This window comes from Leptodactylus fuscus, chromosome 1 (genome assembly GCF_031893055.1).
Source record: "Leptodactylus fuscus isolate aLepFus1 chromosome 1, aLepFus1.hap2, whole genome shotgun sequence".
NCBI classification, from domain to species: Eukaryota; Metazoa; Chordata; class Amphibia; order Anura; family Leptodactylidae; genus Leptodactylus; species Leptodactylus fuscus.
Window position 1 is genome coordinate 7,235,419 of NC_134265.1, and position 26,443 is coordinate 7,261,861.

The 26,443-nt window shown below is 47.7% G+C and overlaps 1 protein-coding gene across 1 annotated transcript in view; it reads left to right on the forward strand.

The window, feature by feature from the left end:
* LOC142194383 (uncharacterized) overlaps positions 1–26,443 on the forward strand; it is a 386,321-nt gene that overhangs the window by 166,282 nt on the left and 193,596 nt on the right. The window contains 1 exon segment of the mRNA XM_075263533.1: positions 18,993–20,122. Within this exon segment, the coding sequence (XP_075119634.1) occupies positions 18,993–20,122 (1,130 nt within the window).

Consider the following 26,443-nt stretch of genomic DNA (forward strand, 5'->3'; position numbering starts at 1 on the left):
TGATATGTGAGAGACATGGAGGTAATAATAAAGTATCTTCATTACTATTACCCCCAAATGTCTCACATATCAGTAACTCTTATGGTGAGGCAAACAGGGGTTAATGTGAGGGAGATGATGGGGTTAACTGCTATTACTATGAGGCACATGGAGTTACTAAAACACAAGTAATCCCCCCATATGCCTGACATTAATAAGTAACCCCAGTACGTACCTGTTTAGCTTCAGTTTCATTTTCCTGGAGCAGCTTCTTCCTCTTCTCTTCTGTGCAGGGATAAGCCCCGCCTCCTCCTCTCATTGGTGGGCAGAGGACAGCAGAGAAAGGGAGGGGGGAGAGAGGGAGAGCGTCCTGAAGCGCTGACAGGAGACAGACTTGCAGCTCCTGTGTCTCAGCCGTTGCTGCAGCTTCGGGGCCCCCTGTTGGTGGAAAGTATTCCACCAACAGGGGGCCCCGATCATTATACTCGGGGGTCCGAAAAGACCTCCGAGCATAATGATAGCAGCTGTCACCGGGCCCCTAATGTCCCGGGCCCTGTGGCAGCTGCTACCGCTGCGATGGTGGTAGTTGGCTGTAGTATTAACCTATATACAGTGTACACAGCTGCAGTAATTCACCACCACCTATATACAGTGAACACAGCTTCAGTATTCACCACCACCTGTATACAGTGTACAGAGCTGTAGTATTAACCACCACCTATATACAGTGTACAGAGCTGCAGTATTCACCACCACATATATACAGTGTACAGAGCTGTAGTATTAACCACCGCCTATATACAGTGTACAGAGCTGTAGTATTAACCACCACTTATATACAGTGTACAGAGCTGTAGTATTAACCACCACTTATATACAGTGTACAGAGCTGTAGTATTAACCACCACCTATATACAGTGAACACAGCTGCAGTATTCACCACCACCTATATACAGTGTGCAGAGCTGTAGTATTAACCACCACCTATATACAGTGTACAGAGCTGTAGTATTAACCACCACTTATATACAGTGTACAGAGCTGTAGTATTAACCACCACCTATATACAGTGTACAGAGCTGTAGTATTAACCACCGCCTATATACAGTGTACAGAGCTGTAGTATTAACCACCACTTATATACAGTGTACAGAGCTGTAGTATTAACCACCACTTATATACAGTGTACAGAGCTGTAGTATTAACCACCACCTATATACAGTGAACACAGCTGCAGTATTCACCACCACCTATATACAGTGTACAGAGCTGTAGTATTAACCACCACCTATATACAGTGTACAGAGCTGTAGTATTAACCACCACTTATATACAGTGTACAGAGCTGTAGTATTAACCACCACCTATATACAGTGTACAGAGCTGTAGTATTAACCACCGCCTATATACAGTGTACAGAGCTGTAGTATTAACCACCGCCTATATACAGTGTACAGAGCTGTAGTATTAACCACCACTTATATAGAGTGTACAGAGCTGTAGTATTAACCACCACCTATATACAGTGAACACAGCTGCAGTATTCACCACCACCTATATACAGTGTACAGAGCTGCAGTATTAACCACTGCCTATATTCAGTGTACAGAGCTGCAGTAGTCGCCACCACCTATATACAGTGTACAGAGCTGTAGTATTAACCACCGCCTATATACAGTGTACAGAGCTGTAGTATTAACCACCACTTATATACAGTGTACAGAGCTGTTGTATTCACCACCACCTATATACAGTGTTCAGAGCTGTAGTATTAACCACCACCTATATACAGTGAACACAGCTGCAGTATTCACCACCACCTATATACAGTGTACAGAGCTGTAGTATTAACCACTGCCTATATACAGTGTACAGAGCTGTAGTATTAACCATCACCTATATACAGTGAACACAGCTGCAGTATTAACCACCACCTATATACAGTGTACAGAGCTGCAGTATTCGCCACCACCTATATACAGTGTACAGAGCTGTAGTATTAACCACCGCCTATATACAGTGTACAGAGCTGTAGTATTAACCACCACTTATATACAGTGTACAGAGCTGTAGTATTAACCACCGCCTATATACAGTGTACAGAGCTGTAGTATTAACCACCACTTATATACAGTGTACAGAGCTGTAGTATTAACCACCGCCTATTTAGGCTGGTCTTATACGACCGTAATGATTCTACGGTCTGCATGTTGCTGATCAGCAACACTAGTTGCTCATCGGTAGAGATGAGCGAACAGTGTTCTATCGAACTCATGTTCGATCGGATATTAGGCTGTTCGGCATGTTCGAATCGAATCGAACACCGCGTGGTAAAGTGCGCCATTACTCGATTCCCCTCCCACCTTCCCTGGCGCCTTTTTTGCTCCAATAACAGCGCAGGGTAGGTGGGACAGGAACTACGACACCGGTGACGTTGAAAAAAGTAGGCAAAACCCATTGGCTGCCGAAAACATGTGACCTCTAATTTAAAAGAACAGCGCCGCCCAGGTTCGCGTCATTCTGAGCTTGCAATTCACCGAGGACGGAGGTTTCCATCCAGCTAGCTAGGGCTTAGATTCTGGGTAGGCAGGGACAGGCTAGGATAGGAAGGAGAAGACAACCAACAGCTCTTGTAAGAGCTAAATTCCAGGGAGAAGCTTGTCAGTGTAACGTGGCACTGACGGGCTCAATCGCCGCAACCCAGCTTTCCCAGGATCCTGAATGGAATACACTGTCAGTGTATTCCCGTATACCCGATATATACCCCGATACCCGTTCCAACGGTGTGCCCCCCCACCTTCACCCCAGAAATACCCTGCAAGTCCCCTAGCAATAGAATTGGGGCTATATACACCCACAATTTTTACTACTGGTATACAGTGCCATTGTCTGACTGGGAATTCAAAGAATATATTGGGAATACAAATACCCTCATTTCTTGCTACTGCCATATAGTGCCAGTTTCTGACTGGTAATTCAAAGAATATATTGTGGTTACGTGCACCCACAATTTTTACTACTGGTATACAGTGCCAATTTCTAACTAGGAATTCAAAATGCGCAAGGCTCCCGGAAAGGGACGTGGACGAGGCCGTGGGCGAGGTCGGGGGAATGGTTCTGGGGAGCAAGGTAGCAGTGAAGCCACAGGGCGTCCTGTGCCTACTCCTGTGGGGCAGCAAGCATTGCGCCACTCCACAGTGCCAGGGTTGCTTGCCACATTAACTAAACTGCAGGGTACAAACCTTAGTAGGCCCAAGAACCAGGAACAGGTCTTGCAATGGCTGTCAGAGAACGCTTACAGCACATTGTCCAGCAGCCAGTCAGACTCTGCCTCCTCTCCTCCTATTACCCAACAGTCTTGTCTTCCTTCCTCCCAAAATTCCGAAGCTTTACAGAACAATAACCCAAACTGTCCCTGCTCCCCAGAGCTGTTCTCCACTCCTTTCATTGTCCCTCAACCTGCCTCTCCACGTCACGATTCCACGAACCTAACAGAGGAGCATCTGTGTCCAGATGCTCAAACACTAGAGTCTCCTCCATCTCCGTTCGATTTGGTGGTGGATGACCAGCAACCCACCCTCATCGACGATGATGTGACGCAGTTGCCGTCAGGGCATCCAGTTGACCGGCGCATTGTGCGGGAGGAGGAGATGAGACAGGAGTTGGAAGAGGAAGTGGTGGATGATGAGGAAACTGACCCGACCTGGACAGGGGGGATGTCAAGCGGGGAAAGTAGTGTGGATGTTGAGGCAGGTGCAGCACCAAAAAGGGTAGCTAGAGGCAGAGGCAGAGGTCAGCAGCTTAGGCGAAGCCAGGCCACACCCGGAATCTCCCAAGATGTTCCAGTTCGTACCCAGCCCCGAAAAACTCCCACCTCGAGGGCACGTTTCTCGAAGGTGTGGAGTTTTTTCAAGGAATGCGCCGAGGACAGATATAGTGTTGTCTGCACAATTTGCCTCTCGAAATTGATTAGGGGCTCTGAGAAGAGCAACCTGTCCACCACTTCAATGCGCCGTCATTTGGAATCCAAGCACTGGAATCAGTGGCAGGCAGCAACGGCAGGACAAAGGCCGCCTGCCGTTCACGCCACTGCCACTGCCTCTGCCACTGCCTCTGCCTCTGCCACTGCTGACTGTGCTGGCGATGCACTCCAGAGGACGAGCCAGGACACCACTTCATCTGCCTCCGCCACTTTGTTGACTTCTACCTCATCCTCCCCTGGTCCTGTCTTATCTCCTTCTCCTGCACCATCAAAGGCACCATCAGGCGTTTCTTTACAACAACCCACCATCTCTCAGACATTGGAGCGGCGGCAGAAATACACTGCTAACCACCCACACGCGCAAGCCTTGAACGCCAACATCGCTAAACTGCTGGCCCAGGAGATGTTGGCGTTCCGGCTTGTTGAAACTCCCGCCTTCCTGGACCTGATGGCAACTGCGGCACCTCGCTATGCCGTCCCTAGCCGTCACTACTTCTCCCGGTGTGCCGTCCCCGCCTTGCACCAGCACGTGTCACTCAACATCAGGCGGGCCCTTAGTTCCGCGCTTTGCAGAATGCAAATTCCGCAGCTCTGAGGATGCGATGGTGAGCCTTACAATCCCGCTCTTGTGTGTTCTGAGAGAATCCCTGATTGACATCAGGGATAACTCAGATCACACAGAGGAGTTAGGGATAGCATCCGATCCATCACAGCTGGAGAGTAGGTCCACACATCTGTCCGCTTCACTGCGTTTAATGGAGGAGGAGGAGGAGGAGGAGGAGGAGGAGGAGGAGGAGGAAGAAGAGTTGTCCGATGATGTGATGGTGATACAGGAGGCTTCCGGGCAACTTCGAATCGTCCCATTGTTGCAGCGCGGATGGGTAGACATGGAGGATGAGGAGGAAATGGAGATTGAACTTTCCGGTGGGGCCAGAGGAGTCATGCCAACTAACACTGTGGCAGACATGGCTGAGTTCATGTTGGGGAGCTTTACAACCGACAAGCGTATTGTCAAAATCATGGAGGACAACCAGTACTGGATCTTTGCTATCCTTGACCCCCGGTATAAAAACAACATCTCGTCTTTTATTCCGGTAGAGGGGAGGGCCAATCGCATCAATGCTTGCCACAGGCAATTGGTGCAGAATATGATGGAGATGTTTCTAGCATGTGACGTTGGCGGCAGGGAGGGCAGTTCCTCCAGTAGGCAACCAAGTTCTCACCGGTCCACACAAACGAGGGGCACACTGTCTAAGGTCTGGGACACCTTGATGGCACCCCCTCGCCAAAGTGCCGCTACAGAGGGTCCTAGTGTCACCAGGCGTGAGAAGTATAGGCGCATGTTGCGGGAATACCTTTCCGACCACAGCCCTGTCCTCTCCGACCCCTCTGCGCCCTACACGTATTGGGTGTCGAAGTTGGACCTGTGGCTTGAACTTGCCCTATATGCCTTGGAGGTGCTGTCCTGTCCTGCCGCCAGCGTCCTATCTGAGAGGGTGTTCAGTGCAGCCGGTGGCATCATCACTGACAAGCGCACCCGTCTGTCAGCTGAGAGTGCCGACCGGCTCACTTTGATAAAAATGAACCACCACTGGGTAGAGCCGTCATTTTTGTGCCCACCTGTGTAAAGCACCCCAACATGAAACTCCATGTCTGTACTCAACCTCTCCAATTCCTCCGCATCCTCATACTCATCCACCATAAGCGTTGCACAATTCTGCTAATACTAGGCTCCCTCCACCCTGATTTCCCCCAACTCTGCTGGTTAGAGGCTCCCTCCACCCTGATTTCCACCAACTCTGCTGGTTAGAGGCTCCCTCCACCATGAATTTGCCCAAACTGGGCTGTTTAGAGGCTCCCTCCACCATGAATTGGTCCAAACTGGGGTTTTTAGAGGCTCCCTCCACCATGAATTGGTCCAAACTGGGGTTTTTAGAGGCTCCCTCCACCATGAATTGGTCCAAACTTGGCTGTTTAGAGGCTCCCTCCACCATTAATTGGTCCAAACTGGGCTGGTTAGAGGCTCCCTCCACCATGAATTGGTCCAAACTGGGTTTTTTAGAGGCTCCCTCCACCATGAATTGGTCCAAACTGGGGTTTTTAGAGGCTCCCTCCACCATGAATTGGTCCAAACTGGGCTGGTTAGCGGCTCCCTCCACCATTAATTGGTCCAAACTGGGCTGGTTAGAGGCTCCCTCCACCATGAATTTGCCCAAACTGGGCTGTTTAGAGGCTCCCTCCACCATGAATTTGCCCAAACTGGGCTGGTTAGAGGCTCCCTCCACCATGAATTGGTCCAAACTGGGGTTTTTAGAGGCTCCCTCCACCATGAATTGGTCCAAACTTGGCTGTTTAGAGGCTCCCTCCACCATTAATTGGTCCAAACTGGGCTGGTTAGAGGCTCCCTCCACCATGAATTGGTCCAAACTGGGTTTTTTAGAGGCTCCCTCCACCATGAATTGGTCCAAACTGGGCTGGTTAGAGGCTCCCTCCACCATGAATTTCCCAAAACTTGGCTGTTTAGAGGCTCCCTCCACCATTAATTGGTCCAAACTGGGCTGGTTAGAGGCTCCCTCCACCATGAATTTGCCCAAACTGGGCTGTTTAGAGGCTCCCTCCACCATGAATTGGTCCAAACTGGGTTTTTTAGAGGCTCCCTCCACCATGAATTGGTCCAAACTGGGCTGTTTATAGGCTCCCTCCACCATGAATTTGCCCAAACTGGGCTGGTTAGAGGCTCCCTCCACCATGAATTGGTCCAAACTGGGCTGGTTAGAGGCTCCCTCCACCATGAATTTGCCCAAACTGGGCTGTTTAGAGGCTCCCTCCACCATGAATTGGTCCAAACTGGGCTGTTTAGAGGCTCCCTCCACCATGAATTTGCCCAAACTGGGCTGGTTAGAGGCTCCCTCCACCATGAATTGGTCCAAACTGGGTTTTTTAGAGGCTCCCTCCACCATGAATTTGCCAAAACTGGGCTGTTTAGAGGCTCCCTCCACCATGAATTGGTCTAAACTGGGTTTTTTAGAGGCTCCCTCCACCATGAATTTGCCCAAACTGGGCTGTTTAGAGGCTCCCTCCACCATGAATTTGCCCAAACTGGGTTTTTTAGAGGCTCCCTCCACCATGAATTTGCCCAAACTGGGCTGGTTAGAGGCTCCCTCCACCATGAATTGGTCCAAACTGGGTTTTTTAGAGGCTCCCTCCACCATGAATTTGCCCAAACTGGGCTGGTTAGAGGCTCCCTCCACCATGAATTGGTCCAAACTGGGGTTTTTAGAGGCTCCCTCCACCATGAATTTGCCCAAACTAGGGTGTTTAGAGGCTCCCTCCACCATGAATTTGCCCAAACTCTGCTGGTTAGAGGCTCAATCCACCCTGATTTTCAAAACAAATGTTGGTGCCAACCTCAACTTACTACAAGGGCCAAATTCACTGCTGGTGACAAGCTCTCCTCACTGCAAGTGCCAAATACACATGTTTCAAGGTGTTTTCCTACTGTCAGAGAGGTGGTATTGAGTGTGTAAAGTGTGTAGTTGTTAGGCTGTGATGTTGGGGTAATAGAGGGTCTTTGGTGTGTTAGATGCCCCCAGACATGCTTCCCCTGCTGTCCCAGTGTCATTCCAGAGGTGTTGGCATCATTTCCTGGGGTGTCATAGTGGACTTGGTGACCCTCCAGACACGGATTTGGGTTTCCCCCTTAACGAGTATCTGTTCCCCATAGACTATAATGGGGTTCGAAACCCATTCGAACACACGAACATTGAGCGGCTGTTCGAATCGAATTTCGAACCTCGAACATTTTAGTGTTCGCTCATCTCTACTCATCGGCAACATACACTCTGCAGACGTCCGTGTCCTGCTGCACTCGCCCATACAGTTCTATGGGCGAGTCCGTGCAGTGCCGCAATTCACGGGCATTACGGACATGCTCTATAAATTGCGGACCATGGTTGCGGCTCGGCCACACCACGGATAAAATATCTGGTGGTGCAAGAGGCCGCATTGAGTATAATGTGTCCGCAATTGAAAACCCTCAATTGCAGACCATTTGTGGACTTACATTACGGTCGTGTAAGACCAGCCATACAGTGAACAGAACTGTAGTATTAACCACCGCCTATATACAGCGATCAGAGCTGTAGTATTCTACCCCACCTATATACAGTCTACAGAGCCTTTGAGGTTCTAGCACTGGAGACTGGCTGGAAGTGCTGAGTGCTGGGCCCCACTGATCGAATATTGGTGACCTTAACCTAAGGGGACAAGAAGAATAGGACCAGCCCGCTGGGAGTACTGGGCAGAAGGATCACCAGCGCTCACTCGATATGGTGTAGGACAAGCTTTATTGCACAACGCGTTTCGAGCCCTGAACGGCTCTTTCTCAAGTGCACAACATTAACCTTAAAATCAATTATACAAAACAACAATTACAAAAAAATTACGAAAAAACCACTTAGAATACATAAATAAATAAATACATACATAGAACCAAAATACTTGGAATACATGAATAAATAAATAAATCTTTTCAAAAATATAATAATTAAACCCAAAGAAATTAAAATATAAAAAGACAAAAAACACATTCAAAACATATGTATGATAGATGGATTCTGGTATACTTTTTATTGGTACTATTGCGGGGTGCATATGACTTTTTGATCACTTTTTATAGCATATTTTCTAAGGTGAGATGGCAAAAAATCACTACTTCCAGCGGGTTTTTTCCCTTTTTTTTTTCCTGACGTTTACCATATACATTAAATATTATTTCAGTTTTATAGTGATCATGTTTGATCACGGAACTGAAGGAGTTAAAACCCCCCCAACGGAGCCCCCTCCGATGGGGGGTTATGGAGCAGGGTCTTAGCTGTAAGATACAGCTAAGACTTGCTCCAATTACGTCGGCACTGACAGGGAATCCTTCCCTGACTGCCCGACGTAGTTTTCCTATAGGGCAGTCAGGAAGGACCTGTCACTGCCGACGTAATTTTACTATGGGCCGGTCGTTAAGGGGTTAAATAAAAAAGAAGGTCACTGGACTAAATTTGTGGTTAGATTCACATTGGCCGCAGAAATCGGCAGAGAGAAAAGTCCTGCACGGAGGATTGTTCTCTCTGCCCCTTTCAGTATGGAAACGGCTGACCCCATTAAGCCAATGGCGTCCACTGATGTCCATGAGTATCCGATGTTTTAGCGATCTGGCTTTTCATCATTCAGGTCACATGACAGATTTATAGAGGACCTTTCACCTCCTGGGGCACATGTAGTGTAATACACCGCTAGAAAGCCAACAGTGCGCTGAATTCACGTTCTGTGCCCCGGTGAAGAGCTATTGGTGCCGGTACTGTAGCTCTTCACTGTCAGAAGGACGTTTCTGACAGTCAGGGACGTCCTTCCTCAAACTAGCGTCTATAGCACTGTACTGTGAGAGCGGTGAGGAACGCCCCCTCCTGATAGTACTCGTCCATAGACATCATTGCTAGGCGGTAAGCAATGCCCCCCAGTCTCACAATACAGCGCAATAGATGCTACTGTGAAGAAAGGCGTTCCTGAATGTCTGTTAGAAATGCCCCTCTGACAGTGAAGAATTACGGTACCGGCTCAGAAAGGGAAAGCTCCTCTTTAAACAACATAGAACCTGGTGCACATGTGATCCTGTCTGTACTCTAGTAACCCCATCACATGAGACGACAGTGGCTGGTTTATTCCATGAGAGCAGGAAATACTAGACCAGGACAGGTAAGTGGGTGGAACGGGGGGTGGGGGGGTGGATAGACTATGTTGGTAACTAGTGGAGGTGTATGGATAATGAGGATTGTGCGGATGGTTTTATTTCAATAAAATATATATTTTTAAAAATGTATGTTTGTTTTATTAATATTACTGTAGGCGGAGCTTATCATAAGATATAAGTCCTATACTGACTAACCTATAGAGAATACACCCAGACCATGAACCTACCTGCAGTCACTATATACTGATATATCAGGCGCACAGCGATACGTCAGAATTTATCTCTATATCAGTTATTAATTGCCATATATTTCCATTATCACTTACAAGAAAGTGGCGCGAGTTATAATAAGCACGTAAGGCTGCGGCGTCACCGCCCTGCACAGACCATATGGCAGATATATATTTATAACTATATATGTAATATAATCTAGGTCTATCTATCTGTATATATCAGTGCCATATGTATCTATGTCCAGGAATGTGATTTCCTATATTCCTATTGATATCATATACATATACAATGTCTGTCTTGGCCAGTTCTGGCTCCTCCCTATAGACACGCCCCTCTCGCCGCTCCTGTACTGAGGGGAATAGATTGGAGTTACTGGAGGGAGGAGCTACCAGGAGCCGCTGCATACTAGACTCCGCCCTGCTGACACCTGCTGTCTCCTCCCTCCACTCACTGCAGCCTTCTCTTCCTGTGTAACTCGGCACTGTCTGGAATAGCTCCGCCCACACCAGAGGCTGATCACATGGTCGTGACGTCATCATAGGTCCTGTAGCCCACTAGGATTTATCATCTCCCGTGCTCAGACGGCTGCTGTACCCGAGGAGGTAAGTGCTCGCTCCCAGCCCCGCTCACACTGTCATGTATAGAGGAGCTCTCACCACTCCCAGCCTGTGCAGACTCTGGTGAATTATCTCCCTAGGCCCCCCCTGGTTTTGGAGCTCTGAGCCCCGGTAATTCTGGCGCCCTGTATATTAATTAGCCGTTCAGTGTCAGAAGGGCGTTTCTGACTATAAAGACAAGAGCTACGTCACAGGGGCGGATTCAGGGCCGGGCGAGCCGGGCAACCGCCCAGGGCCCTGCACTTAGCGGGGCCCCACAGTGCAGCCGGGACCTAACTAAATGGTCCCCGTCGGCATGTCCCGATTCCAACTGAGCTCAGCGTTAAAGCAGGAGCTGACAGCTCCTGCTTTAAACGCCTATGTATTCGGCTGTCACAGCTCAGCTCCTGCTTTAACGCTGCGCTCCGGCATTTGTAGCCGCGATGTGATGACGTCTGCGAGGGAACGAGGAATGGTGAGTGTGTGTGTGAGAACGGCATGACACTGGGGCAGATGGAGGGGGGAGAACGGCATGGCATTGGGGCAGATGGAGGGGGGAGAACGGCATGACACTGGGGCAGATGGAGGGGGGAGAATGGCATGGCATTGGGACAGATGAAGGGGGGAGAACGGCATGGCATTGGGACAGATGAAGGGGGGAGAACGGCATGGCATTGGGGCAGATGGAGGGGGGAGAACGGCATGACACTGGGGCAGATGAAGGGGGGAGAACGGCATGGCATTGGGGCAGATGGAGGGGGGAGAACGGCATGGCATTGGGGCAGATGGAGGGGGGAGAACGGCATGACACTGGGGCAGATGGAGGGGGGAGAACGGCATGACACTGGGGACAGAAATAGAGGGGGGGACATGAAACTAGGGGTAGATGAAGGGTGTATATGAAAATGGGGGGGAGATGGAGGGGGGAGATATAATTTATGGGTGACTGTAGGAGGATTATACTGTGTGGAATCACATGAAAATTGAATGAGAATGGGCGGAGTCAACATAAAAGTGGGCGGGGCCTAATTTCCTGCGCCGCACGTTTTGTTCCCTCTTTCTAGTCTTCAACAGTTGGGAAGTACAGGTTAGAAGTGCAAGACCCCCCAGTAAGTAGGGCCCCGCCAAAGTCAATTGCCCAGGGCCCCGCAAACCCTGGATCCGCCACTGCTACGTCATTAGCACTGGACAGTGTCGGCGCCGCTTCTGCTGTGAGCTCTGGTGACCGGGCCGTCGTCTCTTCCCAGGGCTGCACAGAAGACGCGGAGAAGCGACCCAGGCCGTGGATGAAGGAGAACTGCACTGACATCGCTACAGGTGAGGAAAGAAACCCCTAAGCAATGAGCAGACGTGCCCAGTACACCCTGTGGTCCTAGGACTAGTCCCTATACAACGAGTATTAGCCCCTATAGCCCCTAGCAACGAGCATTAACCCAATAGTCCCCTAGCAACGAGCATTAACCCCTATAGTCCCTATGCAACGAGCATATATACTGTGTGTGGGCAAAAAAGGGGGTCATATGCTGTCCCTGGTCTAAAACAAAGTGGGCCATATACAGTATACTGCTAGAGTACTGTGGAACTTGTAGCCACAAAAAGAAAAAATGGCTACAAGGGTCACAGCTTTTGCCCTTATGCACTGATACCCCATCTCAACATGCTAATGCTCATTGCACAGCTGCTATTACTTTTTGCCTAGGGGGCTATAGAGGCTAATGCTCGTTGTATAGTTGTTACATTGTTACATGTGTCCTGCTTTATGTGCACGTTACTTCTTGCCTGAGTCAGATATAAGGGGTTGATATTAGAATTGTTTACATGTGTAAGGTGGGAAACCTCTTATACCGCCGCAGCCTCACGTCCTCTTATACTGCTGCAGCCTCACGTCCTCTTATACTGCGGCAGCCTCATGTCCTCTTATACTGCTGCAGCCTCATGTCCTCTTATACTGCGGCAGCCTCACGTCCTCTTATACTGCCGCAGCCTCATGTCCTCTTATACTGCGGCAGCCTCACGTCCTCTTATACTGCCGCAGCCTCATGTCCTCTTATACTGCCGCAGCCTCACGTCCTCTTATACCGCCGCAGCCTCACGTCCTCTTATACCGCCGCAGCCTCACGTCCTCTTATACTGCCGCAGCCTCACGTCCTCTTATACCGCCGCAGCCTCACGTCCTCTTATACTGCCGCAGCCTCACGTCCTCTTATACTGCCGCAGCCTCACGTCCTCTTATACCGCCGCAGCCTCACGTCCTCTTATACTGCCGCAGCCTCGTGTCCTCTTATACCGCCGCAGCCTCGTGTCCTCTTAGGATCCATTCACACGGAGTAACGTGCCGCATGATGTGGCACGTATACGGCGTGTGATACTGTGTGCGCCATTAAAGCTCCCATTGATTTCAATGGGAGCCTGGATTGTATACGCTGCGTTATTTTGCGGCCGTGATTTTATGTCATTGTAATGCGCAGCGCTCACCAGTGAATAGTACATGGCTCCTAGGAACAACCTGCTTACTGCAGCGTCCTATTACAGTGCAGGGCAGGAAGAGGTTAATTGCTGGCTGGTATTATGAGGGGGCATCTGCAAATAAAAGGGGGGTAGTTGTATTCTTCATATGGGGAATGGAGGAAACTGATAGTGAAGTGTTTAGTGGCTATGAGGTCAGAGGGGAATCTGGCAGTAAGTGGCTGACATGACAGTATGTAGTCCTGGTATAGCGGTCAGCGGGTGATGTAACAGTATTTACTCCTGGTATAGCGGTCAGTGGCTGACATGACAGTATGTAGTCCTGGTATAGCGGTCAGTGGGTGATGTGACAGTGTTTAGTCCTGGTATAGCGGTCAGCGGGTGATGTGACAGTGTTTAGTCCTGGTATAGCGGTCAGTGGGTGATGTGACAGTGTTTAGTCCTGGTATAGCGGTCAGCGGGTGATGTGACAGTGTTTAGTCCTGGTATAGCGGTCAGTGTGTGATGTGACAGTGTTTAGTCCTGGTATAGCGGTCAGCGGGTGATGTGACAGTATTTAGTCCTGGTATAGCGGTCAGCGGGTGATGTGACAGTGTTTAGTCCTGGTATAGCGGTCAGCGGGTGATGTGACAGTATTTAGTCCTGGTATAGCGGTCAGCGGGTGATGTGACAGTGTTTAGCCCTGGTATAGCGGTCAGCGGGTGATGTGACAGTGTTTAGTCCTGGTATAGCGGTCAGCGGGTGATGTGACAGTGTTTAGTCCTGGTATAGCGGTCAGCGGGTGATGTGACAGTGTTTAGTCCTGGTATAGTGGTCAGTGGGTGATGTGACAGTGTTTAGTCCTGGTATAGCGGTCAGCGGGTGATGTGACAGTGTTTAGTCCTGGTATAGCGGTCAGCGGATGATGTGACAGTATTTAGCCCTGGTATAGCGGTCAGCGGGTGATGTGACAGTGTTTAGTCCTGGTATAGCGGTCAGCGGGTGATGTGACAGTGTTTAGTCCTGGTATAGCGGTCAGCGGGTGATGTGACAGTGTTTAGTCCTGGTATAGTGGTCAGCGGGTGATGTGACAGTGTTTAGTCCTGGTATAGCGGTCAGCGGGTGATGTGACAGTGTTTAGTCCTGGTATAGCGGTCAGTGTGTGATGTGACAGTGTTTAGTCCTGGTATAGCGGTCAGCGGGTGATGTGACAGTGTTTAGTCCTGGTATAGCGGTCAGCGGGTGATGTGACAGTGTTTAGTCCTGGTATAGTGGTCAGCGGGTGATGTGACAGTGTTTAGTCCTGGTATAGCGGTCAGTGTGTGATGTGACAGTGTTTAGTCCTGGTATAGCGGTCAGCGGGTGATGTGACAGTGTTTAGTCCTGGTATAGTGGTCAGCGGGTGATGTGACAGTATTTAGTCCTGGTATAGCGGTCAGTGTGTGATGTGACAGTGTTTAGTCCTGGTATAGCGGTCAGCGGGTGATGTGACAGTGTTTAGTCCTGGTATAGCGGTCAGCGGGTGATGTGACAGTGTTTAGTCCTGGTATAGTGGTCAGCGGGTGATGTGACAGTATTTAGTCCTGGTATAGCGGTCAGTGGGTGATGTGACAGTGTTTAGTCCTGGTATAGCGGTCCTATTTGATAACTCTGTAGGTATATCAGTATTTTTTAGTGTGGGATCGGGCACGTGCCTTGTTGTTTGTGCACCGGGTCTTTAATGTTAAGGCTCACAAGTTTGACTTGGCAAATTTTTTTTTTACATACAACCCCATAAAAGACATAGGAACACCCCTGTAAGTACCAGCTTTAGCTACTGCTGCACACTGAATTAACAGAATGTGACATTGTTGTTGGTACAATATTTCAGAATTTGGGGCCCCACTTTTTATTTTGCCCAGGGCCCCATTTTGTCTGAAATTGCCCCCGTGCTATGGGCTCAGATCCACTATACAGTGAGGATGAGCTACTACTGGACAGTCATCATCTAGAGCCCGGACCAGATCTGGAGGAGACATCTGCTGCTTCCACCGCTAGTAGTGATGAGGAGAGTGGTGTGAGAGCTGGTGTTGTGAGTGGTCAGGTTCCTGGCTTAGAGACCATTGAGGAGGACATCAGTGACCTACAGACATTATTGGATCACGATGTAGCCGACCACAATTGGGAGGACTACTGGATCTCCGCAATGTTAGACCCTCACTACCGGGGAAAAATGGGGGCTGTTTTTACACTCGCTTAGAGGGAGGACAAACTGAACTACTATAGAGACATGCTAAGTAGTAAGTTGGTCACCGACTATCTGCACCACCATCCATCCTCTCACATGTCCTACCAGGGGAGCCCTGAGCGCACAGCTTACACTGGCATGGCAGCTGTGAGAGGGGGTGGGGGTGGCAGGAGTAGTATCGGCTCCATCAGCAGCAGTCTGAGCCTAGAGTCGCTGATGAGCAGCTTTCTTCACCCGCATCAGCAGCTAGACACAGAGCAGAACTTGAACCAGCAGGTAGTGCACCCTGCCACCCATCGTGGAACATTAGCTGGATTTTTCGGCAGCCAAACTGGATTTGTGGCCACAACTGGCTGAGTTTGCCGTGTGCAGCCCGGACAGCAGATAGATGGACTGGGAGTGACTGGTAGGTTGTCTCAGGTATCTGGAGCCATGTTGACTGCAGTGCACCCCACATTTACTGGAGGGGACATGGGGAGGAGCCATAGAACAAACACAACGAAAAAGGTGGCCCCACAGATGCTCAACTGGGTTCAAGTCTAGGGAATAAGGGAGTCAGGGAAGTACTTGGAAGTCTTGGTCATTCTCCTCCAACCACTGTCGGACATTTCTTGTCATTATTTTGCAGGAAGATTCGATTTGCCCGAGAGAAGACAAATGACATGTACGGGTGGATGTGATCTGCAAGGATGGATTCATACCCAAATCTGTTGATGTCCATCTCCTAGAAGAAGGCAACCCTTAGCCAATCATTGGTGGTCCAATTCCAATATGGCCGTGTAAAGTGAAGCCTTTTGTTTGCTAGAGTAGGGACAATCGAACCTCCATACACATCAGGGCTCACTGAACTGTTGTTTTAGACACATCTGGTAGCCCAGACTCATTTTTATGCTGAGCTGCTCCACTGTAGAGTGTCGATCTTCCCTCACACACCTTCATAGCTGAGGTTCAACTTTCATATCAGGGACACGTGATTCTCCACAGTCTCCATGTTGGTTATTCCCAATGGCGCCATTTCTCCGCTCACAATACACTTTCACCAAAGCAGCGCATGAACAGTTCACAACCTGCGCTGTTGGAGAAATAGTCACCCTTGGTCCGACAGCCAATAATCATCCCTTGTGCAACTCTGATAAGTCGTCCCCTTTATCCGAGACAACAATGAGATTCTGGGGGCAAAACGGTGGCTCAGTAGTTAGCACTGCAGCCTTGCAGCGCTTGAGTCCTGGGTTCGAATCCCACCAGGAATAACATCTGCAAGGAGTTTATATGTTTGTAAGACACACTGATAGGAAAAAAAAAAAAGTCCATTGTGATCCCTATATGGGGCTCACAATCAACATAAGAAAAAAAATTAATGAGATTCTGTTCAGCCTATCACACACCTTATATACCCACCAAGCCGGCCCACAACAAGTCACTCCCTTCCTGAGCTACACGCTGCCGACGTCAGAAGTAGGAGGTGGTGATAATAATGGGACTCAACTCTTCTATTTATTCCATGGGATTCCGTGTAGTGATTACATTGTCTCATCTTCTCTCCATTCAGGTTCCTACAATATAGAATCCTCTCAGTATCTTCTATATAAGAGAATATTCCTGATTGATCCATCAAGGATGGAAAGAGACAGGAACAAGATGGCGGAAAGTCTATTAAATCTCACCCTAGAGATCATCTACCAGCTTACTGGAGAGGTGAGAGATTCTGATGATGTCATCATGACATCATTCTTATCTATAGTAATAACAGATGATATGACTGGAGAGGTGATGGACTCTGGACATGTATGTAGTGAGATTTATTAATGTGTCTCCCCATAACCAGGATTACACAGTAGTGAAGAAGACCTCTAGTGGGCGCTGTCAGGCTCCTGTGTATGAAGGATATGGAGGAACCCTGAGCCCATTCCCGGGGCCTCCACCTCACCCCCTGATACAGGAGGAGATCAATGGACAGAAGATCCTAGAACTCACCCACAAGATGCTGGAGCTGCTGACTGGAGAGGTGACAGTGCTGGGAATGCTGGGACATTATACAGTAACTGGAGGGGTCGGGGTGATGACTGTATCATTGTGTTGTCAGGTTCCTATAAGGTGTCAGGATGTCGCTGTCTATTTCTCCATGGATGAGTGGGAGTATTTAGAAGGACACAAGGATCTGTACAAGGAGGTGATGATGGAGGACCAGCAGCCCCTCACATCAGCAGGTAATAGACACGACTATATACACATGGACTTCCATTATTTGTATGTACAGAATGAATTCAGTCCCTGTCTGTGTTTCCTACAGGTAGATCCAGTAAGAGGACAACACCGGAGAGATGTCCCAGTCCTCTTCTTCCACAGGATGATGATCAGGTAGATGGAGATATTCCCTATGATGTGTAGACGGGCTGTGAAGTCCTTGTGGTCAGTCTTGTTGTATCCAGCAGTATTATATGGTTATATACATGGGCGGTGTCATTGAGCCACCATCTAATATGTTTATCCGGCTTCTCACAGACCTGCAGCTACTGTCAGGACATCTTTCATCTTCATGCGGATTAATGATCTAGAACATTCTCTGTGACTTCCCCATTTGTCCGGTGACTTTTACATTATTTGTTTCCCAGATTTTCCATCAGGATAAAGATGTGAGCGACATGAATGCTATATCTATGAGAATAAAGGAAGAGTCCTATGTGAGTGGTGATGAGGAGTGTGAGGAGGACATTCCTACAGGGACCCGCCCAGGTGAGGAGTCACCACTATATAAAGCACAGAAGGGTCACTGATTCTATTCAGACATTGTTTAGACTATTTGTTGTTCCCCGATTCAGGTAAAATACTAATAATACCTGAATATAAATGTGATACCGCTATCGGGGGTAATAAATGTAGTATAGAATAGAACGGACAGCAGGAATATGGACTGGACATCGATGTGAACGAGGCAAATTTCTTCCTCCCCGGCTGTCAGTCCTCGTGAAGGGAAAGAATTTACCAGAATTATATAGCAGATTATTTCAGGTAGCGGAAAAATAATCCTCCTGCTCGATCTTCAGGCAGATTCCACCTCAGAGCTCTATGGAAATAAATGGGAGGTGGAAAATCCGGCCTGGCCAGTAAGGAATCTGATGGAGATTCGGGGGCTGATTTGGTAAAGTGGAAAAATTCTTCTTCTGAATTCCTGAAGCAGCTTCTACAAATGTCACTGTGTAAACCTCACCTTAGACCCCAATCACACTATGGAATCCAGACTAGAAAATCTGGTCTGTACATCAGTCACATTTCCCAGCCTGAACTCTGTCCACACACCAGGACTCCCCGTATCTTAGTGATCTATGACGCTAGGAGTCCCTGCTTCCTTGTGACTCCACAGATCCTACTACATACTGTATGGGACAGCAGATCCGCGGTGAGTTCAGGCTGGGAAATCCAGCAGATGTGGTTTGGATTCTATTGTGTGTATGGGGTGTAATACAGTAAGATTTATGGCGTCCTACAGTATTATTCCACATAAGTGGCCATATTTAAGCAGCCATGGATTGTGTTCACCTCTACAGTGACCTAGAGCAGTGGTGGCGTCTCCTGCCCCGCTTCATTACTATTCACTATCACTGACCTCCGTCTCAGCACAGTGAATACTAATGAAGTAGGCCGCGCTGCCGTCGTTTGCAGCCTGTGCCACTGACTTCACTTCTTCACAAGGTCTGAAGCGTCTCAGGCAGCGGCAGCTCAGTGGGGAATATACTTATAAGGTTATGTTATTCAATAATAGTAACATCAGTTTTCTTCTTCTCAGATGACTGTACCAGGAGCTCAGAGGGACATCTGATATCTACAGATTATAAAGCAGAGGATGATGGTATCACACAAGATCCATATGAAGAACATGTCATTAACCCAGATATACCCTCAGCCATTCAGAAGAAAGACCTTTCTTCTAATTCATTGGCGTCTGTTAAAAAAAATAGAAGATGTAGAAAGGGTGTTATACTTCAGAAAACTCACACAGGAGAGAAGCCATATCCATGTTCAGAATGTGGGAAATGTTTTACTTGGAAATCAGACCTTGTTAAGCATCAAAGAATTCACACAGGGGAGAAGCCGTATTTTTGCTCAGAATGTGGGAAATATTTTGCTCAGAAATCAGACCTTGTTATTCATCAAAGAATTCACACAGGAGAGAAGCCGTATTCATGTTCAGAATGTGGGAAATGTTTTACTTGGAAATCAGGCCTTGTTAGGCATCAAAGAATTCACGCAGGAGAGCAGTCTTATTCTTGCTCAGAATGTGGGAAATGTTTTATTGCGAAATCAGAACTTGTTAGGCATCAAAGAATGCACACAGGAGAGAAGTTTTATTCTTGCTCAGAATGTGGGAAATGTTTTACTTGGAGATCAGACCTTATTAATCATCAAAGAACTCACACAGGAGTGAAGCCATATTGCTCAAAATGTGGGAAATGTTTTTTCTCTAAATCAGGCCTTGTTAATCATCAAAGAATTCACACAGGAGAGAAGCCATTTTCATGCTCAGAATGTGGGAAATGTTTTACTTGGAAATCAGACCTCATTAATCATCAACGAACTCACACAGGAGAGAAGCCATTTTCATGTCCAGAATGTGAGAAATGTTTTACTTGGAAATCAGACCTTGTTAATCATCAAATAACTCACACAGGAGAGAAGCCATATTCTTGCTCAGAATGTGGGAAATGTTTTGTCTGTAAATCACGCCTTGTTAGTCATCAAAGAATTCACACAGGAGAGAAGCCATTTTCATGTCCAGAATGTGAGAAATGTTTTATTCGGAAATCAGACCTTGTTAGGCATCAAAGAACTCACACAGGAGAGAAGTCTTATTCTTGTTCAGAATGTGGGAAATGTTTTACTCGGAAACCAGCCCTTGTTAATCATCAAAATAACTCACACAGGAGATAAGCCATATTCTTGCTCATGACTACGTCATGGGTCGCATGGGAATGTATGGAGAGAGCTCACGAGCTGAGCTGCCGGCTGTATAATACAGCCAGGACCTGCCACTAACAGCAGCGGTCGGTGCCCGAGCCGATCGCTGCTGTTAACCGTTTACACACTGCGGTCAAACGCGACCGCAGCGTGTAAAGGGTGCAGGCGGCACGGGCACCGCCATTTTCCGCCGATCGTCGCCCTCCTGAACGTCATTGGAGGGCGGTGATCGGTTGCTATGACAGCCGGAAGCCTGTTGAAGGCTTCCAGGCTTGTCCCTGCATTACTTCTATTAGACGTTGCCAGATGCAGCGTCTAATAGAAGTGATGGCATTTTGCTATTCACTGCCATACTGTAGTATTGTATGAGCGATCAGACCCCCTAGGTTTCAAGGTACCTAAGGGGTCTGATCATAAATGTAAAAGAAGAAAAAAAAAGTTTTTAAAAGTATTAAAAAAATATAAAAGTTCAAATCACCCCCCTTTCCCTAGATCAGATATAAAAGTAAACAAAAAACATTAAAAATAAACATATTAGGTATCCCCGAGCTCCCGAACTATTAAAATATTAAAACATTTCTTCCATACTGTGAACGGCGTAGCGGCAAAAAAAATAAAAATAGTCAAATAGCGTTTTTTTCAACACTTTGCCTCCTATAAAAAAATTGAATAAAAAGTGATCAAACCATCAGATCTTACCCCAAATGGTATCAATAGAAACGTCATCTTGTCCCGCATAAAAAGACACCGCACCCAGCTCCATACATGGAAATATGAAAAAGTTACAGGTGTCAGAACATGATGACACAATTTCTTTTTTTCTATTTTGCTATGTTTTTCATTTTTAAAAAAGTATCAAAACATTTCAAATACTCTATAAATTTGGTATCACCGTGTTCGTACTGACATGTAGAACACAGGTAACGTGTCATTTGTACCAAACAGTGAACGCTGTAAAAATTAAACCTATATGAAAATGGCGCAAATGCATTTTTTTTTCTCCAATTGCACCTCATTCTGAATTTTTTTCCAGCTTCCCAGTACATTGCACAGCATATTGAATGGTGCCATCACAAAGTACGATTTGTCCCGCAAACAATAAGCCGTCATGTGAACTGAAGAATAAAAAAGTTATGGCTGTTTAAATGAGAGGAGGGAAAAACGAAAATGTGAAACCAAAAAATGGCCTGGTCATTAAGGGGTTAAGGTAATTTTCAGACAACAGAACAAACTACTATGTCAAAAGACAGAAATCACCAAAAACAAAATAGCTAAAATATTAAATACTAGTAGAATACCCGCGGCTTCGCTCGCAGGAAATATGTTAAATTGTTGGCTATGCGAGCTAAAGTAAAATTTTCCGTGTCACACTGAAATTGATATTTTCTCAGAGCTACAGTAAATCTTTTTTTTCCACTTAAAATTTTTATTTTGTCATTTTACTAACTTATCGTTACATTGATGTGAACAGCAACTTATTTTTTAATTTCCACATTTTTATTGATTTTATATAATCAATACATATGTGGCTGTTTATGTGAAAAGGGCCCAGATCGTCGATACTAATTATAGAGAAAATAGTCCAAAACATATTTGGGTAAAAAAAATCACAATTTTGTTTTATGCAAAAATTTTATTTAAAAATATGTCAATTGTGCTTTCAATAAAAATTTTTTTGCTGTTTCAGACAATGTTACACCATAACCGTTACAATGATACCAAGAACTCCATATCGACGATCTGGGCCCTTTTCACGTAAACAGCCACATTATTATGTAGTATAAACTATTACAACTATTTTTTGAACGATTTGTTTATCAAAAATTAAAATTTCTGCCCCTTACACAAACATATAAAACATTTACACCCAATTAACAACATAGTGCAGCCCTTCCCCCTTCCCTCCAGTGTTATATATAAGCAGAGATGAGCGAACAGTAAAATATTCGATGTTCGTTATTCGTTCCGAATAGCATCTCAATATTGGACTATTCGAACGAATATGGAACCCCATTATAGTCTATGGGAGAAAATGCTTCGTTTCAGGGGATCCCACCATTCGACTCAGGAGGGTCACTAAGTCCACTTTTAAACCTCATCAAATGATGCAACACCTCTAAAATGCAACTGGGACAGCAGGGGGAGCATGTCTGGGGCATCTAACACACCAAAGTCCCTCTATTACCCCACTATCACAGCCTAACAACTACACACTTTCCACACTCAAAAAAACATCTATTAAAGTGGGGAAATACCTGGAAACCTTCTTTACTCCCCAAATGGATGGACACAAACCCCAATTTAAGCTCAACAAACATTAACAAGCACCCCTTTAAATCACATTCCCCATGACAACCACAGATGGAATAGGCAATGGGAAATCCTTCAGTCCCCACCCTGAACTGTCATTGTGGATGTGTGTGATGTGGTAAGACCTTCCAAAATTCAGTTTTCTAGCCCTTAAGCTAAGCTACCTGCAGAGTTTTAGGCCCTTTAACTTAGTTCATGCAAACAACTCGGAAAAAGAACAAGCCAACCGTCAAATCAGCACAAGGTCAAACCATTTATAAAAATATCAATTTTATTAAATCTTTGATAAATAATTACCACTAAAATCAAAATACAGCAGGGCAGACGGATTTAGCCAAAGACATACATTGTAGACACACAGAATAAAGACTTAAGGCGCTATGTTGAGTAACAACAGTAGCGAATACAGGTAAATGTAGGTGAATATAACCAATGGATTAAAATTTGGCACTCAATGGTATATAATCAATCATAAATATGAATACCGACACAGTACTTGGAGACCCAATAAGTATAGGCCGTAGAGGGATCGGAGAGGACAGGGCTAGTGTCGGCCAGGTCGGCTAGTGTCTTCCCTTTGGAGTCAGCGAGGCTCTCCATTTTTCGGTCCAGCTCTCTGCCGAAGAGCCTCCCTGGTTCGAAGGGGAGTGAGCAGAGGCTGAACTTTTGACGAGTTGTCCACGCGCCACGGTTTCAGCCATAAGGGACATCTGGCCGCTGTGGAGAGAGCCCTAGCTGCCAGTCTTGCCTGGAATCACGTAGCCTCCAAAAGGTGATCCACCAGGAGGTCGATATCCTTAACTGCAGAGAGGAGATTATCCCTGTTGACTCCTGCATCTATATCCCTACTGAGGGAGCGCAACTCTGTCTGGAGGCCCGAGACGACCTCATTAGCCGCGATAGCCACAGAGGTCTGAGCGGAAGAGGCTGCATAAGTACGCCTCAAGGATCCTTCTGCCCGCTGGTCCATGGGATCACGTAGACCCGAGCCGTCCTCTGAGTACCGTATGCCGGGAGAGTTTTGCAACTGCAATGTCCACCTTAGGTAGTGGACGCCAGGCCCCCTGCTGGGATTCAGTGGTAGGGAACAGTGCCCTGAATCTTTTGGATGGCACAAATGCCCTTTCGGGACGTCTCCACTCTCCCTCCATAGTACGAATCAGATCTAAGGTGCCTCTGAAGGTCTTAGACCTGTGGCTCGGCCACTCGCCAGCTTCCCGATCTCTAGGCCTGATAATCTTGAAGAGCCTAGGCATCTTCTCCAGCGGGAAGATCTCCCTCTCCGTATCCTCAGAGGAGGAATCCATCTCCCTGATATGTAGCTTCTCCAGGGGGGGAGAGAGGGCTCGGATGACTCCAGGCGGGGCCTCTTTGCCAGATGGGAGACGGTGTCCTCCACCTTCCTCATGGAGTGGGACACAAAGTCCTTAACCCTCGACACCACCTCGTGGATGGGGATGGCTTCAGAGGGAGGAGCTCTGCACCCCTGGCAAAAATCTGTATTCACAGGAGTCTGGCAGCGGGATCCTGCATTTGGCGCAGGCCAGATGCTTCCACTTGGACGCACTCTTTCTCCTGGGAGGAAGGGCGGAAGAGGATGAAGATGACATTCTAGAAGAGAAGAGACAAAACAATCAATATCCTTAAAAAAACAGAGGGTAGCCACCCACACCCTCCACCAGACCTCACGCAGCGTAACTCTGCTTCCACAAAGCAAACAGCAAAGCGGATACTACTCTGACACAGGGTGCTTGAGTAGGTGCTTGTAACCGGAGCGACAAGCAAAGACTGAGTGGTGGAGGGGTTTTTTTTTGTTTTTTTTGTCTCCAATGGAAGGGGCGTGGCTTCGGATCTTGGCCCTCCCCTTCCATTTGGAGACCATTAAATAGCACAACCTGTCTTGACAGGCCAAATCCCGGTCACTACCCCCTCTTGCAGCAGCTGTAGGGAGGAGGGGTGGGACCGGCTATGTCTGGGAGTCCACTAGGACTAAGAAAAATGAAAAAAATATTGCCCCTGACCTAGGTCGCGGCCTTGTCCGAGCCGCAACCTACCACGCATGCGCGGCTGGGCCGGAAGTGGCCGCCCGCATAGAGCGGCCGCTGGAACAGAGCCGACAGACCGGAGAGTGACCAGGAGCCAAGCCGAGGTAAGAGACCAGGGGGGAGGGAAAGCCCTGACCCCAGTAAGAGGCCAAAACACCTCTCCCCCTGCCACCTGTCCTGTCCCACAGGACAGAAAAAAACACAATGGGGAGTTGGTCTTCCGACCTCTTATAGGGGTCAAAGCTGTTAGGTAATTAAAAATTCCACCTGTCCTAACAGCTCATAGGGGCAGGAATACCCCAGTTGTGCTGCTGTTGGTCGTAGGGGGAAAGGTGGTTTGTCCCAAGAGGACTGGATTTCAGAAAGGACTTTGAACCAGACTGGTGAGAACAAACCTCAAAGAGTATCTTGCCCTAATAGATTAGTGAGGGTTCAAGAAGTGAGATAGTGCCCTGTGTGTGGGCTGTTTGTAGTCTATGTTCCTGTGTAAGATGAATAAAGCCACTTGTTTTGGTTTGCATTACCTGATCTGCTGTTTATTTGGGCACCCAGGGCCACCAACACCTCAGTAAATCCAGGAAAACCGCTTACCTTTGATGCTAAATTACCCCCAATTGTCACATATGGTGCTTCGGATGCGGGCATACAGAGATCCACGCACGTCCTGGAAGACAAGTGTTTGGTAACTGCAGTATCGCCGGGTGTGAATTGTGGCCTACAGCTGAAGTAAGAAACCCAGGTGGGTGAGTGGAACAAAATTGCAAACTGTGTGCAAACTTGTGAAAGTAAAACTCTGGAAGAGAAATCCAGGGAATGGACTTTGTGTTTACTGTGGCACAGAAGTCTATAAAGTGTTTGCTGATCGCAAGAAAGTAAACTGTGTGCACAAACTGGATATTGCAAACAGTTTGTGAATGTGATGCTGTGCAGCGGGAGGCACACTAGACCTCATATTCACCCGCCTCTGCTCCATATGCAGCCTCTCTAACTCTCCGTCCATACTCTCTGACCACAACCTGCTGACATTCTCTGCCCTCTCCTCTCCAACAGACCCCCCATTCTCTAAACCACCACGCCCCCGCAGGAACCTCAACCGCCTTGACACCTGAACCCTCTCAGACTCTCTCCTACCACTCACTGACATATTCTCAATCCAGGACACAGATGCCGCTGCTGCCTTCTATAATACCACCATTACCTCAGCCCTTGACTCTGTGGCCCCCTACACAAACTCCAGAGCCCGATCAACCAATAGACAACCCTGGTACACCGACCTGACTAAAAAACTGAGACGTGCCTCGCGGGTTGCAGAGCGCCTCTGGAAGAAAAGCCACTCCCAGGAGGACTTCCTCAGGTACAAAGAGGCCGTTCTCGCATTTAAGAATGCACTCACCACCGCCAAGCAGGTCTACTTCACCACACTCATATCCGCACTCTCTCGCAACCCCAAACAACTATTCTCCACCTTCAACTCCCTCCTCCGTCCTCCCGCCCCCCCTCCGACATCACTTATCTCAGCTGACGACTTTGCCTCTTACTTTAAAACTAAAATTGACACCATCAGAGACAGCCTCACCCTACTCCCCCGACAACCCCTCTACCCAACTACTAGCTGCTCCCCATCCCTGACCTGTTTCTCCTCCATAACTGACGAAAAACTCTCCTCCCTAATCTCCAAATCCCACCTCACCTCCTGCGTGCTCGACCCGATCCAGTCACATCTCATCCCCAAACTCACTGAAGTCATTACTCCAGCCCTAATCCATCTCTTCAATCTATCCCTAACCAATGGATCCTTCCCTTGTGCCTTCAAACACGCCACTGTCACTCCTATACTTAATAAACCGTCCCTCGACCTGTCCTCTCCTACCAACTATCGTCCCATCTCTCTGCTCCCGTACGCCTCAAAACTGCTTGAGCAACACATCCACT